This window comes from Battus philenor, unplaced genomic scaffold (genome assembly GCF_028537555.1).
Source record: "Battus philenor isolate CCGP_79_NKW_IND1 unplaced genomic scaffold, ilBatPhil1.0.hap1 SCAF_2, whole genome shotgun sequence".
Classification (NCBI taxonomy): domain Eukaryota; kingdom Metazoa; phylum Arthropoda; class Insecta; order Lepidoptera; family Papilionidae; genus Battus; species Battus philenor.
This window is the reverse complement of record NW_027181682.1, coordinates 14761455-14779583: the sequence shown is the minus strand read 5'-3', so window position 1 is coordinate 14779583 and position 18129 is coordinate 14761455. Positions and strand designations below refer to the sequence as shown.

The following is an 18129-nucleotide window of genomic DNA, read 5'->3' as shown; positions in this document are numbered from 1 at the left end:
TATGTTTTTTATAAACAATTATAAACACCCATTTACCTAATGTAATACACGGTGATCGGTTATAAAAGTAAAAGGTTTTAAGAAATGAATGTATGCTCATTAATGTTTGTTTTTTTTTTCAAAATTATAATTATTAAATATTAAAATTAAATAATATTTATTATCTGTCCATGTAATCTTTGTACTGCCAGAAGTTATTGGCCAGTCGCATTTCAGTTTAAAAAAAATTATTAATATAACACATTTAAAATAGGTGTAAAAAGTTTTAAAGCTTTTTTATTACGAATGAGCTTTACATTCTCTCCTTAAAAGATTTTACAATGATCTATAAACAATCGCCATGTATATTTTTAAATAAAGTCCCCGATTTGTGTTATAATATCGTTTATAACACTAACATTTGTTGAATTGTTCAAGCTTTGAAATTTCTGTTATTAATTGCAAGGTATCTGTTTATCTTTAGTTTGGATATGAAAGTTTACGGAGGTTTACAGATGTGAACCGAAGCAGTAGCTTCTGTTGAAGCAACGTCGATCGGGATCCACCTCTATTATCATAAAGCGATTTAAACCGCTTTTAGCTTTCAACTAGTCGATCACGAAAAACGACAGACAAAAGATAGGGTTAATATTTATAAGAAGATATAATAATCTTCATAATCGGAGAACTCACATACAGTGACTATAGCAATGAATGTATATAAACATGAAAAGTTATGGAGACCACTTTTGTAACAAAAAATACTGGAATATGGCTTTTAAGATGAATAACAATACCTACTTATGCACAGGTAACTGTACGAAAATAAATTTTGGTGACTTATCTATTAGCAACTGTTTAAAGCCTCCTCCGTAATTTGCTAGCTTGAAAAATGTTAAGTTCAATATGCATCTTTGGTTTTAGACCACCATCATTTGATTTCATATTTTTATTATGCATTATAAATAATAGTATTAATTAATATTTGTTTGTAAATATCGATTAACAAAAATATGATACAGTTTCATCATCGCCATCGTTTCAGTCATATGTTGCTAGGAAAAAGCCTTCCTTTTATAGTAAAATTCATGTCCGATTAACATAATTAAAATAAAAACGAAAAAAAAAACTTAATAAACTAGTTTTTTTTTTAATTTTACGCGAACGAAGTCGCTGGCCTTAGCTAGTAATTAATGCAAATGCAAATCTTTTTCAACCATCCAAAGGTTGTCTGTAAGAAACACGGTAAGCGGAAATATTTCTATCTTATATAGGATGTACAATAAAGCACCACTCGTCATGTAAGTCGATAAACGCCTATTTAAGGCGAAGATATCTCCCAATGATAGCCGCGAATATCCGCCACGTCAACCATACAATTCTTCGGGTTACGTCGGAACTTGTGATTTTATTTCCGAATCGATTACAATGGTCAAAGACCTTTTTTTTTTCGGTGAGGGAAATCTTCCGGTATTCAAGATGCCCTGCCTCTGGAGGGGGGGACAGGGGTATGTGGGATTCCTACCCACTAAACCGACCCTCCCCCCCTCCGGTGGTCGCCCTCTGCGCTAAACGGGGGACCGCGGTATCTCCCGGTCAGGGATCGCCACGCGGTCTTCCCTCGCGCCGTGCTATTTTTCGATAGCCCGTCCCGGGGTATGCGTGGATACGCTACCCCCGAAACCCTCGTGGTGCTATCACGATGGTTCGAGACCACGTGGAACCATCGTCCGCCTCAGAGTCGCCGAAGCTAGTGGGAGTTTAGGGCCCCCACCCTAAACTCCTATGGTCAAAGACCTTCGTCCAACTAGACGATCTAAACGTCAACTTGTTAACTAGCAAACGATCAATAAGCTACTTCAGTCGCAAACCCGTTAAACGATGCCCATTGTAATGAAATAATTATAAACACTCTGCATCAAAGCGGTGTGGGAACCCGCCACGTGGCTCCTTACGTGACGTCACGATAATAATACGGCCGCTGTTTGTCTGTCGTCCTTTCGAACGCGTCATTACCGGAGTCACCGAGTCCTTTATGGCATTGCGGAATAATAAATAATATACCTGCTAAGCACTCATGATTGGTTCGTTAATTTACATGATTAACTAATTTCTTCGTTAAAATGTTGCTATGATATATACAGGATGATTTATAGCTAAATTGACAGTAAAAATATTTGATTGGACCTTTTTCCAATCACCTGCATGAAGTGATCACTCTGAAATTTAGAAATGCGACTGGCTAATGAATAACTACAATGGTCAAATCAAACGTGAATTTCTCTCAGACAACCATTGGATGGACTTGTTTACCAAGGGAAAAAAGAACAGGCAGCCATCAAATGACAAAAGGGAAATCCTATGTTAATAAATATTAAAATTGTAATTTATTTTTAAGTATTTTAGATAAATTCTACAGCTACTGTGGTTTGTATTACCATTATGTATATGGCGATAGATATTGAATTTTTGTTTCCAATTTACACAAGATATAATTTTTACTCCTTAATTTATTTTATATTACAAAGTGTGCGCACAATGGGAATCGACCCCGCGATCCACTATCGTTAGTCGATCACCAGACCACACAGGTCACCCGACAGAAATTACTTACACAGCAATGTCAACTACGCCCTTTCATCAAACAGAATAACCCATTACCTTTGAATACGTAATTCCTTCATGTGAATGACGTTTTTATATTGTTGACGTTGTATATTAAAGGGCTTTGGATGTTATCGAATAAATATGCGAAAAAGTTGCAAAAGCAAACCTATACTAATACACATGATTTTATAACACGAAACTTTTGACAGAACTGCACTATATATGTTTAAGTTAGCTTAAAAAGTATTCTACTAAGAAACAATACAAGAAAGACAACATTCGAGAGTTTTTAGCTGTACAAAATGTGTTAAAGTGGTTTTGTTGACTGATTTACTTTACTGATATTATAATGTATATGTCAAAAGTTGTTAAATTTAATTTTAAAAGAACAGCTGAGTTTTTTGTCGGCGGTAACTACGTAAAACCCTATAATAACCAACAATTCGAAAGCGCGTATAAATGTCTACTGGAATACAAATATTTCGAAAGTTGAGAAAGATTAAATCCCAGTATAGGTGCACTTTGTGTAGATTACATAAGGTCATCTTTTCTTGCAAGGATAAGAAAATAACATATGTAACCAACCAATACAGTGATACCTACAACAGAACAGATATGTGCTATTATTTACGCCTTATGTTACTAGAGAATAAACTAAAGATAAACTCTATTTCTGCGTCTCATTTAGTCACAATTACCAGTTGTCCAATGAAAACTGTTTTCATGTTTATTTCTCTTGTCAACAGATGGCAGCACTACGATTCAGCCGCCGGATCACAGACTTCATGACTGCAAACACCTTTATGGTAAGTGAGAGATGCATAAATTGATAACAACCACCCGTCAGGCTGAAGTTCAACCCTCTTGGACCCTCGAATTATAATGGTAAATGTGTTTCAAAAGATATTCCTTGCATAGGTTCGTTCTTTTCACGTTTGCTATGTTACTTGATAGAGTGTTTGTCTAAGTGATTAGGTCGATAATTCCAGCTGCTTAGTTCAAGTAAATATTTCATCGGCGGATGAAAGTAATATCTCCTGCGCGAGCCCTCGAGTTTTGATACCAAAAACGAGATCAATTAAAAGCAGAGAAATCTATAAGTACCAATATGGCAACACACAAATGCTTTAGTTTAAACTATATAACTTCTTTTAGATATTTGCTTTTATGAAATACGTTTTTGTATCGGAAAAAATAGGGGATATTGGGATGCATTAATTATATTAAGGTTTACATTTAAAAATCATTTCTGAAACAAAAGAAAACTGTCTTTTTGAAACACCGCACCTTAAATGGGAGGTCTAGGGCCCAATAATTAAATTCCCTGGATTATAGTTAGAGGTTTTAGCAACATCTTGTATTCGGATGCTCATTGCCTAATGGACATATAAAACATAACTGCCTCTAGTGCTGCAGATCTAAAATGCAAACTCTAGAAGTCCTTTCATTTACCTAAAGCGACGGTATGAATGTTTCGGGTTTATGCCTTATGCGCTATCTGCGTCAAGTTATTACGTGTCTTTCGTAAATATAGAGTGTGTTAATTTTTTAGAAACGATTCATAGTAAATTACAAGGAGCCAGACTACCCATAGACATAGCTCCTGTGTACCATGGATTTTAAGCGTTCCAGTAATAAAGTCAGCGGCTCTAGCTCGTGTAGCGCCCGTGTGCAATGAAACCCTGGCGCCCTCTAGGCCTGACCCCCCCTCCCGAAGCTATAACTATTAACTTAGCCGTCGTAACAAGAAGGTTTTTTCATATTCCATCAAGTTATTTTATAAGTAGGTACAGCTTACAGTATGGTTTTAGTTACGCTCTTTCTTTTTATGACGGTAGAATAACTCTCATTGTTTTTATGCCTGTAGCATATCTCTGTTACCGCGGCGCCCCGTGAGACGGTGGCACCCGTGTGCTTTACACACCCTGCACTATAGGTTAAGTCCCTGAGTAAACTAAACAATAATAAACTTTCTTTTAAGACATAAGTATATCTGGACATGTTCATGAAAATCAGTTACATCACAAGCTTAATCGAAATCGAAACATGTCGATATAAATGCCGTAACGATCGCAGTACTGGAGTTATTCGTGTATTTACATGCGAACTGCAATTAGCGGGCGCTCAGGTACAGAATCTGCATAATGTCACTCATTTGGAGAACGTTTGTCGGCGACGAATGAAGCGTACGTAATGTCGGGGCTACCGACTCGCACTCATTTCTATAATTAAAATAAATCTTTAATTCATCGATTTTAAATCGATTATATCGATTAGGTAAAAAATTGATAATACACTGCCCATCGATAAAAACAAAATAATCTAAAAAAAAATGTAGACTTTGTTTTCATATTAAACAATTTTTCATTAACCATTCAATTTATGTAAACAATTATATTGAAAATGAGAGAAATAAGAGAACTATGATGTATAGGTATAAGATGTAAAATTAACTAAAAAAGATGTGATAGATATAAATTGTATGAATAAACTAAACTGCAGTAATTGAGGATGGATGAAAGGATATTAGAGCGGAAAAGAAAAATTGACTGAATTATTGAATGAAGAACAGAATGATAGAGATTTTGCATAATGGAAGAAGAGTATGAAAATAATAAAAAGGAAGTGAAAAATTTAATAAAGAAAATAAATCCCTATTCCCAACAAAAAGGAGGTGGAACGACCTCCCCCCCCCCTAACGATATCTATATACCGAAATCATTACACTTAGCAAGCGGGTTAGCGATCGAAGTGTGGTGTTATGGTATGCTAATTTTGCACCACTAACGACTTATTTATAGGAAGCCTAAAAGCTATGTTATCGATTATCTACAAATTACAAAATAATTTTCGAATAATATAAACAGATAAACATGATATCGATTCTACACCGTGAATTCGTAATACGAAATGTTTAATTTAACTGATTAGAGCTAAAATAATTTATAACTTATAACTATGATTAATTTACAAGGATCTTGAGGATTTGTGTATTTTAATTTTATATTTAAATTAAAATTTACTACAAGTTGTAAAAAAAAACTCGTTTACGGAATTATTGAGTTGAGGCGCGTATGTTGTGAATATCGATATAAAAAAAAGGTTTGGCACGCGCTGGCAGCCCTGGGCGCCGGACTGTGCGTCTAATAGCGCGTGAAACCGTCAGCGTGCAAACGGTGAGCGTTTTTATTTGCCGAATTGCGGCCACAATTGTTTAAAATTGTTTTTCGACCGCGCCACTGGGTCCGGTTGTCCGTGCCAAGCCCGCCAAAACCTAGTCGACCGATGTACAAGACAACTAGACGCAGTTAAAATACTCGAGGAACTTTATTTTAGGAAATTTATTAATGACTGCCAGCACCGACATATTTCGTTCTACCCAAAAGTTAAGCTTATCGCAATTGAATAGAAAAAACACAAATTAATGGCACGGGGAACTTACCTTCAACATATTATCGTAAGGTCTCTACGTCTGTGGCGTCCTTGCAAAGATTACGCAACTCCCTACCCCTGAGTACCAAGATTTAACTGGTACAATCCCTTCTCCTTTCCATCCATGATTATGCTTTAGTCAGCTATATTAATATAACTGAAGAAGAACCTAATAAGCGCCATCAAAATTTTTGTATTAGGTTCATATTTGGTCTACGCAAATATGACCATATTTCTGAATTTCGTAATAAACTCAAGTGGTTGCCGATTCGACTTTGCTGGAATGCCCGCATCCTCTCCCTTCTCTATAGTATTTTGTTCAACCTGCTTACTCCTTCTTACTTCAAATCTAGATTTTTTTCTTACATCACTCATAAGATAAGTTGCTTAGATCATCAGATAACAGATCATGAGCTACCAGAACCAATTAGATGCGCTAAATCGCTGACAGCATTAAATTGAAATGGTAAAAGAGCATTTCCTTGGCCTCTAAAATAGGATAGCGTGTAGCATCTCTTAATTATTCGTATTTATGTAGCACCTTGCCTACCTAAATATTTATGTATATATGTATACATATATATTTTGGTATGTGTAGTTCATCACTATGTCTGTATTTGTATTTACGTACATCATAAACTATCCTCTCCTTTATGTCTCTTATCTCCATCCAAAGGTTGTCTGGTAGAGATCGCCTTAAGTGATAAGACCGCCTCTTGTAGCATATGAATTGTTTTTTTTCCTTTATTTATTGTCTATGATGTACCAAAAAGTGTTAATTAAAATAATAAAATATACCGAGGCAGTTGAGTATATTTATTTCTCTAATGTCATAACAATTAACAACTATTACTTCCAATATGTTTTCTATTTCCACACAGCAAGACGTTTCACTCTAAATTATGTTATATTAATTTATTTTCTCTGTTGGAGAGCAACAAGCTAATAACTTCTGGCACTGCAAAGTATAAAAAAGAAATGAAGGGACAGAAAGTATAAAATATTTAATTTGAATAAGCAATTCGAATTTTAAAAACGCTTTTTAGTCTGTATTTTAAATTTCTGAAATCAATAGAAATGGTGTAGGGGCTTTAATTGACAGTAATAAACTATACATTCACCCCTTAAAGTTTTTGCATATATAACCAATCGCCCTTTATACTGCTACCAAGTAAATTGTGTAACGTTCGGAACAAGCTATAAAGTTCCATAACAGCCCAGGTGGTTGCGTAAATCCAATGGACTGTCACATAATTATATCCAAACAACTAACCGCTATAACAACGAGTAGTCGAGATATATTCGTTATAGAAATTAACATTTATCACTACACACAATCAAAACGATACCTTTAATATAATATACACATTTAATACAGCTGGAAAAGAACTGAACGCGAGATTAAAGCTGTCAATGTACGTAATAAATACCGAATTGAATTTTGATTTAAAAAACCAACGTCATCTTTGGTGACGTTTTATTCTAACATTTTAATTAAGCCGTAGAAATTCCACAGCTGGACATAAACCTCTGCCATAAATTACCAACTGGACCTGTTGGAAACGATCTGAATCTAACGTCTTACGCCGCGGAAGCCTTTGATCGCTGCTCTGAAATCTTAAGGCTTCAGTGGCCATTTGTTCTATGCGTTATATTTATAATTGAGAGAAACAAAAGAGATAACAACATTTCATAGAACTCACTATAGAGGTATTATTCTTAGTAAAAATTTTAAGAGTAATCTATACTAATAGTCAAAAAAATACTTCCTTCAGTAATGGATCTATTCAATAAGTACACATTCATTTATTTCTATACACTTGTTAAATATTGTGTGTGTTTCATAATAAAATTATTATCTATGAAAAACAATAATACACATTATATGTAGGTGTACTGGTTGTACAGAAGTATGTAAAAGAATTTAACATTTTGCAATTAATCGTGTATTACAAATTTACTAAAAAAATATTTATTAAAACTATATTTTTGGTTTTATAAATAGAACACAAAATGATTAGGTTATGTTATGTATATAGGTTAGGTTACGTTTGATACGTATAGATAAAGAATAACGAAATATATAAGAATTATGATATATATATTTGTCAATATATTCCATAGCCCTTTTTACCTTTGCCGCAGCTTATAAAATAATATATATTTAATTGATAAAACCCTTCGAGAGCGCCGCTCCGCTACCGCGTCCTAATACGGAATCCCGCGCGTAACGATTTTAATAACAATATCCAAACGTCTGCCGACCCAATTTCCGAAGGCAATTTGTAATTCAACCGTCCGTCCGTTTGTCGCCGCTGCTCGCATTTTTAATCAACATCCCCCAGAATTCATTCGCAAATTTGAATAACGCGCCACGGCACGGCCCGCCGCGGAAGGGTGGCTTTTGGACGCCGTATTAATGGCTTAAAAACCTTTCTCTATTGTCCGTGAATACGATTTTATGACAGCGTTATTCAAATAGCATGGGCCTATTTCAGTAAAGATTACTTAGAAACGTATTTGCCGAAACTAGTTCCACTTCTAATCGACGGAAATTAACTGTTACAATCAAATTCCCTTTAATAAAATTTGGAAGTCATCAACAACTTAAGGTTGCCTATAACATCCCGTTGTTAAAATTATATTAATGAAAACATAGCCTAATTTTGCCATCAATAATTATGAATATCAGTCAATAGTATTTTTAAACATGCCGATGAATATATATTTGTATAAAAAAGTGACCACTGCTCAAAGATGACGTGACCATCAGCAATATTTATTCAACGTTTCAACGTTATTTATTCAATAAACAAAGCTAAATAACTTAAGCTCACACTCGCGCTTACTTATATGTAACTGCTTACGCCCTTTCTTGAAATAACATTAAACTTGTAATTATAAATATTTAACTTACACCAATTATCATAATTACACTGCTATCTAGAATATATTCTCAAAATAAGCCTCTCTTAAATATGTCTTATTAATACTCACTTACACAGCCAAGGACACAAAGAGCCGCGTGGTGCAACAACTGTCCTAGCCTGTACATTGGTTAGACAAGTCATTAGATCAAACTATGTGGTTGGCAACTGGTTGGCATTTTTTCAGGATTCCTTAATAAAATGAAGTATAGCGCTCTCGTTATTCTTCCGAAGTTGTGCAAGTACTATTACTACTCATCTGAACAATGCGATGAATAATAATATGAAGATCGATTTACAATTAGAAAAGATGATCGATACATGGAACGTTCTAGAATTATGTCGAAAAATAGAACATTTCGAAAGTTTCTAGATATATATCTTTCGAGTCAAATAGTATAAATTAACGTCACATTTAGAAATTAAACGATTTATATTCACTTATTATATTGTACAATAATAACAATTATTGCTTCGCTCGGGAATTTTCTACAATTTAGAATAAAGAATGAAGAGATTGATAGACACGAAATCAATCAAAAAAGCCCGGCGAATGGGCAAGTTGAAGTAGCAGTCTGTAGACCATATAGCGCGCGGGACGCCGCTGGAGCCTTAAGTTCCCTGAGCGGGGACCACCGACCAAAAGCCCAGGGTAAAATGTTCATCCACAAGGTGGAGAGAATTTGCCTAAGTCGTCAAAGAAAGCTGAATGCAAGTCCCTCCTAACGAGTTCTTTTGTCTATGGAGGCGGCTTATGCTCAGCTGTGGGCGTCTTACGTTTAAAATGATGATGATATTTCTTGTATATCTAAGTGATAAACAACTATTTATTAGTTCACATACAAAAAAACGTTAAAAAGATAATTACATAGATATATGAGTAGAATTCCAATAACCTTTCGAATAAAGCCCGTAACGGATATAGGGTCCGTTTTAATCGTGAAAAAACATTGAAGCTTTCATAAAACAACATCGGAATCGTTCGCGCTCGTCCTCTCGTCCCGGTCGGCCACTTTATTGGATTTTAGCGGAAATTTGTCCGGGACAGCGAGTGCACTGGGTGCAAGCGACCTGCATATCGGATTTTGATTATGATTTGTGCTGAATATACCGCCCGCCGTAAAGACAATAGCCCATGTCGAGCACTACACGCGAATAGCGGTCAATTCTTGTTTTTTTACATACATTCACAAATTAAAAATTAAAACAGAGTATATTATTAAGTAAAACTTATAAAAGTGGATTGTGTGAAAGAAATAGAAAATCATCATATTTTTCAAAATCTGCAGCCTCACAATCTATTCGGTTTGAATGAAAACATTTTCGGTAATTTAAATTGAAAACAATTTAAAAGAAACACGACAAATGTCGGAGCAAAAATATGAAAAAATGAAGAGCTACCAACACACGATTTTTTGGCTTACCGCTCGATACTCCTATATGTAATAACGAAATCTCGGAGGATTCGCTGAAATTGTCTTTTTTTTAATATATTGAATTGCTCTTTCGTAAATAAGTATTTTGTGTGTTATGTACACAGTCATGGATTCACAAAAACAAACGAACGCCGATTTACGTAAATGCCGTATACCCATCATTCTCTCTTCCCCCTCTCTTCCATTCCCTTTCCCTGTGTTCCCTTTCTCTCTCTCTAAATCTTTAAAACATACACAAAACTTTTGAGACAAATAAGTATCAAATCATTATCATCGTAATGATCATTTCAATCATAGGAAGTCAACTACTAAATACAGGCTTTTCTCAGAAAATTCTAATATTTCCAATTGGAAGCGGCCTGCAACTAACCTTTTCCGACAATCTTGACAAGATTTTATCGATCTCCTATGTGGACGTTCTACTGTGCTTGTGTGTCTACATTTTCCACTCCAGTACCTCAAGGCTCCAGCGGCCACCTGTTCCGAGCGCTATGTGGCCTTTTGCCGCTGAATTGACATAAATAAAAAAAATCCCAAGTCGCAATTCGGAACGGCTCATGGAAAGGAATGAGTTTCACGAGCAGGTACGGTAATAGTAAAACTTACAAGTTGTACAAAGACAATAATCCCGCTGCCATCTTGGATTCGCAATTGAGTTTGTTTTAAGTCGGGCCGCTGCGCGCGATTGTAATAAAATTATTTATTCTGAAAACTCGCCTCTTTGTGCAGCGCGGGACTGAACGACAGTCGCCGGTACATCCGCTGTGATCGCGCCCTAATAGCATTAAGCGCTTTCTAGGCTACGCAGTCGAATCGCAGCGTTCGCTCCTCAGCGCTAATTGCTGAAACGAGAAAACGCTATAAAAGTAAGACTTTGAAGCGACGCAGCTTCTGAACACATTTTTATAAATTAAAACTTAAAAATTCTCATTCCGATACTGACTTCGCCTCTTTTTACTCTAACGGCGAACTTGTGAATTGATTTAGTATTTGTTTTATAATGTAGATGCCATCAATTTACTTAATACGGCGCCGGAATTCTCTTAATCGAATTGTGGGTAAACCAAGAGTCAGTATAATGTAATTAAACTAAGTAATATTTTACTATTTTAACTCTAACATTTTACACAACGCTGCATTGTTCTTCCGTACTTAAATAATTAGTACACAATCTCTCATTATCGGCTTACGTGAAATAACCTTCGCAAAATTACACTGTTAATTTTAATAATTGATTTTATCATACGTTGTGTCTGTTATTAATTAAAAACTAATTATTATATTGTCATTCACTTGCTCATATTGTTTTACACTTTGGACTGTTTATATTGAACACGTCATAAGAGAAATAATTGAATAATCCAATTTGAAAGAAACCATATTAAAATTGAGCTCTATTATAAAGGCGGCTTCCGATTGGATCCATAGGAAATCTTCATCGCTCTAAAGGAGACACAATTTGAAAACTAAGTATAATATGCTATTCATCATCATTTCAGCCCGGAGCGTCCACGGCTGGACATAGATTTCCACTAAGACCAGTAGCGGCCTGTCCATATCCATCGTTTCCCAAAAACCTTTACAACGTCGTCCGCCCACTTCTTGCGTGGACTACCCTCGTCATTCCATGCTGCACCTGCTGATTCACACACATACATGACATACGTGTATGTGAAAATATGAAACAGGGTATTAACTACTATAAAAAAGAAAGACACTATTTTCTCCTCGACTGAACTTTAAATTTAAATCATCATTATCTCAGCAAATAGGCGCCCACTGCAAAACCTAGGCCTCTTCCAGAGATAGCCGCGATGACAGGCCTTGCCCACATACAGCGACTACTGTGTTGTCGGTCCGACTACTGACAACGCGTCCACCTTATCGTGGTTGCCACCCGAGAACCTTTCCGCCCAAAATAAATAAATAAAGTTATTACATCGTATGTACAGCATTTGCCTGTTAGTTATGGACAATATTTAAACCATTTGATATCTCCCATTCCAGGTGCTGACAATATCACTGGCGCTCCTGTCCTGGCGGAGCGGCGCTACTGCCCTTGCGAACTGCCCTAGCGGCTGCAACTGCAACGACGACACGCTGGTAGTCGTCTGCGAAGAGAGTCGCCTTGATGTCCTCCCCATCGCGCTGAACCCCTCCATCCAACGGCTGATCATCCGCAACAACAAGATCAAAACCATCGACAGCTCCATGCAGTTCTACGCCGAGCTACAACATTTAGACCTCTCCCACAACCACCTCGTGAACATACCAACAAACAGCTTCGCCTACCAGCGCAAACTGCAAGAGCTCCATTTAAACAACAACAAAATATCGTCAGTGTCAAACACGACATTCAAAGGACTAAACTCTTTAACCGTACTTAACGTTAAAAGAAACTTCTTGGAAGAACTCACGAATGGGGTGTTCACGACGCTTCCTAGACTAGAAGAATTGAACCTCGGTCAGAACAGGATATCTAGAATAGAGCCCAGAGCGTTTTCTGGTCTTACAGCGCTAAGAATACTGTACTTAGATGATAATCAGCTAAGCTCCGTGCCGACGACTTCCTTCAGTCTACTGGGAAGTCTCGCCGAATTACACGTGGGTCTGAACGCATTCTCCTTCTTACCCGACGACGCTTTCGCTGGTCTCAATAGGCTTACCGTACTCGATTTGAATGGAGCTGGACTCTCAAATATTAGCGAGAACGCTTTCAGAGGTCTCCCGGGATTAAGAAGTCTTAATCTTCTAGGGAATAGATTGAACGTAGTGCCCACGCAGCAGCTATCGGGCCTTACGCGCTTAGAAGAGTTGTACATAGGCCAAAACGACTTCATCGAGCTAGAGAGTCACTCTTTCAAAGGTCTAAAAAACTTAAAACTCTTAGATATAACCGGTGCAACTCAATTGGAGCGAGTTCAAAAAGGCACCTTCGAGGAAAACGTTAATTTGGAAACTGTAGTAATAGCTAACAACAAGAAATTGTCGGTTATTGATGACTGTACACTATTAGGCCTACCGAAACTAAAGCATGTTTCTTTAAGGGACAACGCTATTGTGACCCTGAGCGAGACCGTTTTTATTGGCAAGGAACTAAGACAGCTAGAGTTAAACGATAACCCCATTTTCTGCGACTGCCATCTCCGGTGGCTGCAGGAGCTTCTGAACGATAAGAGTAATTTTACACAAGTTCAATGCGCCAGCCCCGATAACTTGAAAGATAAATACTTGAAGACGTTGAACGCCGACGACCTAGGGTGCATCGTCCACGACACGCGGCAGCAGACAATCATTTGCCTTGTAGTCGTCGCATGCGTGGCTACAATTGCCTTTCTGGTTCTAATGCTGTACCGGTATCGCAAGAACATGCAAGAGAAACTGAAAGATTACAAGTGGAACAAGGGGCGCAAAAACCTGGAATACCACAAGCCGATATCGACGGAGGAGGACTGCATCGTGCGCGGCATCCACCCGTCACAGTACCCCGCGCCCCCGCACACCCCCGGCCTGAGGCCCATACCCGTGACGGAGCTGTAGCTAGAGCTTTACGCCTCGCCGAGCGTATTCTTCATGTCAGGCGGCCAGGGCTCAGCGCGCCGGCCGCAGCGCTCGGGGGGCGGCGGCACCATGCCCGCCAACGGCTTCACCTACATCGGCGGCGACGGCCGCGCACACCAGCCCCACACACCACACGCACCGCACCAGCCCCTCACACTGAACAACGGCGCCCCAGCCCACCACCTTAACAATGGTTCCCTCCGCTCCCTGCCCGACAAGAAGAACAACCGCAACGGCGTCGTGTGCCACCCGGAGAACTTCCAGCGGAATCTCGACACGCGCTACTCCAGAAAGCAGGAGAACGGGTACCTGCGAAACTCTGAGACCGTGATCGGGTTTCCCCGAGATCGCGAGAGGGAATACGAGAGGGCTGACTACAGTGAGCCGGAGTACTCCATCATCCAGGAGAGCTACGGGCGGCCCGTGGAGGACTACCCGCGCTCATGCGCGCACTCTGACTCCTTCAACTGTTGAGTGCCCACCGCGAACTCTTGCGACCGTTTGTGATCTTGTAATTCTAGCAATAAATCTTCATTCCATTAAGTTTTGTGCGTGGAAGGATTCTGTTGTGATGCGGTGTAGAGCTCTAGAGCGGTTAGTGACTTTAGTGCTTCGGGTCGGCGCGTGCGCTCGGCAAAGACTTTCCCGGGGCGTGTTCGGTTTTAACGAGAGAGTACCTTATTTGTAAATTATAAATTTAAGTAGTGAGGGATCTATTTTTCAATGTATCGTAAGGGGAGCGAGGGTTTCGAAAGTTTAACTTTCACTCGGGAGCGGTGGGATCGTGCACAGGTTGTACTGACGGAGGCAAACGCTGTTTTTCGCGACTGTACCTCGAGCAACGCGCGCCTCAACGAGCGCTGCACTCTCAACGATCCGACCAAAATCGTACAATGTACAGGCTAGTCGAGATAAGCTTAGATAAAGGGGTGACGTCGGATAGTGTGGACCTCCCCAACTATTATTTTCATCTTAATCATTGTGATTTGTATTTCGTTTTAAATCCACGGCGATGGATATTGTATTTGATTTTGTACAAAAACCATTCCATAAGTAAACATTTTAATCTAACGTTTTATTTATAGATGACTAAGATAAGTGCGCGTTAAATAAGACACCAATATGAGAAAAAAATATTAGAATTAAACGAATGTACATATATTTATATTGAGATATTTATAAAATTTAATACGGTCTTGTTCTTCTAAAATTAAACGTAATTTCGTGATTCTCTGATATCATCGATAACGTATCGTTTGCTAGTGGGACGGGCGACGCCGACTATAGTTCTCGGTCCGTTGCCTGTCATTGATACGTACACTAAGATACTTATTGATTAGGTATGAACGCACCAGTTTCCTATCTCGTCACGTCTTGATCACTTCGTAATGCTCAATCCTAATATAGTCGTTTTGTTTTTTCTTTATATTTCACACGTAATCACTTATTAACCTTTGTCATTTAACCTTAGAGTGTACTGCTAGAGAGAGCCTCAAGAAAACGACGCCGAAGGCAACTATTTATTGACAGGGGCTAACTTTTAATTAAATATTATTTCTTATCTACAGACGATTTATGTAATTAATATTGTATTACAAAATTGCGATCTAATTATTTCTATATTTCACTATTTATAATTGCCATTTCTGCTCTGTTATATTTCTGAATCAAAGTAATTAAGTAATGGTTTAGTGTAGCCAACAATTTATAACCTGTAACTGTGTTAAAAATTCAAATTTCTCGAAAATCCGGTTACCTCTAGTGGCATTTTCACTCTTTTATTGACCTCATGTGCGTGTTATTTTAAATAGCTAACTAATTAAAAAATAATATTACTCAATATACAGATAAAAAAAAATACTTGCATAGTATCGCATTAATATCTGTACTTACCCAGTTATAGATGTTACTATGAACGCTATGAATTAAACAATGTTATATGTACTGTTAGAAAAGGAACTGTTAAAAGATTTGACTACAATTGACCGTTTACTGGTAACTTATATTTATAATTAAACAGTGAAGTTGTATTATTAAGAATATTAAATGGGTTTGATTAAATATAATTTACTTTGTTTGTAGAATAAGCTGCATCAATTTGAAAATATTTTTTACAATCGACAGAACTTACCAGTGAACGGTCAAAACAGATAAAATGTTTATTTACTACCTATTATGTTACAGATATATGTACAATTCCAAAATTAGTGTGTCATATCCCATTATGTTATGGTGTAAATAAGGAGAAATTGAAGAAAAAATCAATAACAGGCGGGTGTTAATACCCAGTGAAAAGCCTAACGATGTATACAGATAAATTAATACATATAGAAAATTGTGATTAGTGTACTCACATTGTAATAGGGCATCGATCATTTCTGTACTTTATTGTAGTTATTATCTACATACAAACTCGATAAATATAACATACCTCAAATTTTATCTTTGGTTTTATTTCTCAATTGATACATCCAGATGTTAAATATTTTTACATATGAATGCCACATGCTTTTACTAAATGCAGGCACAACACATGTCTGACGTTTGACGAATTTATTGAAAAACTTTTTTGAAATGATGATTATGATAATTGCGAAAGAAGCAAACGGAGATTCATCTTTTTTTTAAACTATATATGTTGTATGTGTTGTGAATCTAACATATAAATGTGTACCTTGGTGTTAAAAAAATAGTTACTTATGTTTATTACTAAGCATCTTTGCCAATTAGACCAAAGTCCTAAAAATAGACCAATTGAAACCCCTTTTTGAAAATTCGGACGCATAATTTGTCTTATACAATAAATACCTCAGTTATTAATAGATGTTATCATTTTACAAGAATAATTAACATATTATAATCTAAATTCATATTTGATTAAATCAAGAATAAAATTATGTTTTAAATATCGTCAAATAAATTACCCGTTAATAGTTAAGTCTATGTGTCTGCAAAATAAATGTTTTTATGTCAAAACACATTGAATTGGGCACCACCCTTTTACCCAACAGCTTATATGCGATGTTTTAATTATACTTAATTGTGTGCCTTTCGCTTCGGACTATGCGGACAGGAAATTCAGTTTCGAAATATAATATAATAACAACGAGGACATGATCATAATAACAAAACATACCACAAGTAAATACACTAATTATTAAAAATTATTATTTTTATAACCTATATGTATTTAAGCATACTTATAGAAAAGAAATAATATAAATTAGTAGCACATTTAGTTAAAAAAGTAACTTCATTCCTCTAAGTTAATTGTACCCAAATTTGTTATTGAAACAAACATTTTCTATTTAATAAATAAAAAAGGCGAAATGATTACATTTTATAACAGTATCTTTACTTATTCTGTGCATATTTCTTTGCACTCGCAGGCTATGTGATCATAGTCGAAGTATTAATCACATTCGTGAATCACCAATATTAGTCATTTCTCTAGTGTTTACAATAATTTAAAGTCATCACAGCTTTTAGATTATAATAAGTACATTATAGAATATAAATGGTAACTATCTTAACTTTATTATAAGGTCAGATAGAAAAAGATATTTAAAAAAAATTATTCTTATTAAGATAACATAGTCTGGCGTTAAACATAATAAAAAGTTCGAATTTCGTTTTATGACATATAAATTTAAACGTTAATTTAATGAAAATAATTACCATCACTTAGATAAAATATTTTTAACTAAAAAGTGGCAAGCCATATGCACTACGATACATACACAATCAACAAGCAGACTAACACCTTTGTTGTACCATGCCCCACCTTAAAATTCTTATGCATACCTAGGTAAGTTATATAATTTTTATATTGAATGGAAACGGTTTACTTTTTTTTATTTATTTGTTTTTAACTCGTGTCGAGTTTATTTTCGAATTGCCTCCATGTGGGGCATGGACCCCACGTTAACAAACACTGCCTTTGTGTTAAGTCAAGACGGTAACATCTCTTTAAAATATAAATATAGAAAATATACTACATAGACAATAAATTTACTAGGGTCAGACGTTTTTATTAGTGTCAAACGTGTTTAGCGCCAAAATTGAATCTTATACTTGAAATTCGCGCCATCTAGTTTTACTTAATGGAACTACCAATAGATTATACGCCGTAAGTTCAACAACTCTACACCCAAATTTAATTATTTAATACGAAATAATAGAAATGG

At 36.5% G+C, this 18129-nt stretch overlaps 1 protein-coding gene across 1 annotated transcript in view; it reads left to right on the top strand.

The window, feature by feature from the left end:
• LOC137922125 (carboxypeptidase N subunit 2-like) overlaps positions 1-16368 on the top strand; it is a 268323-nt gene extending 251955 nt beyond the window's left edge. Inside the window, exons 5-7 of the mRNA XM_068765007.1 lie at positions 3333-3392; positions 12389-13840; positions 13922-16368. Of these exons, the coding sequence (XP_068621108.1) occupies positions 3333-3392; positions 12389-13840; positions 13922-14416 (2007 nt within the window). The 3' untranslated portion in view covers positions 14417-16368. The remainder of the gene's footprint in view (positions 1-3332; positions 3393-12388; positions 13841-13921) is intronic.
• The last annotated feature ends 1761 nt before the right edge of the window (positions 16369-18129 follow it).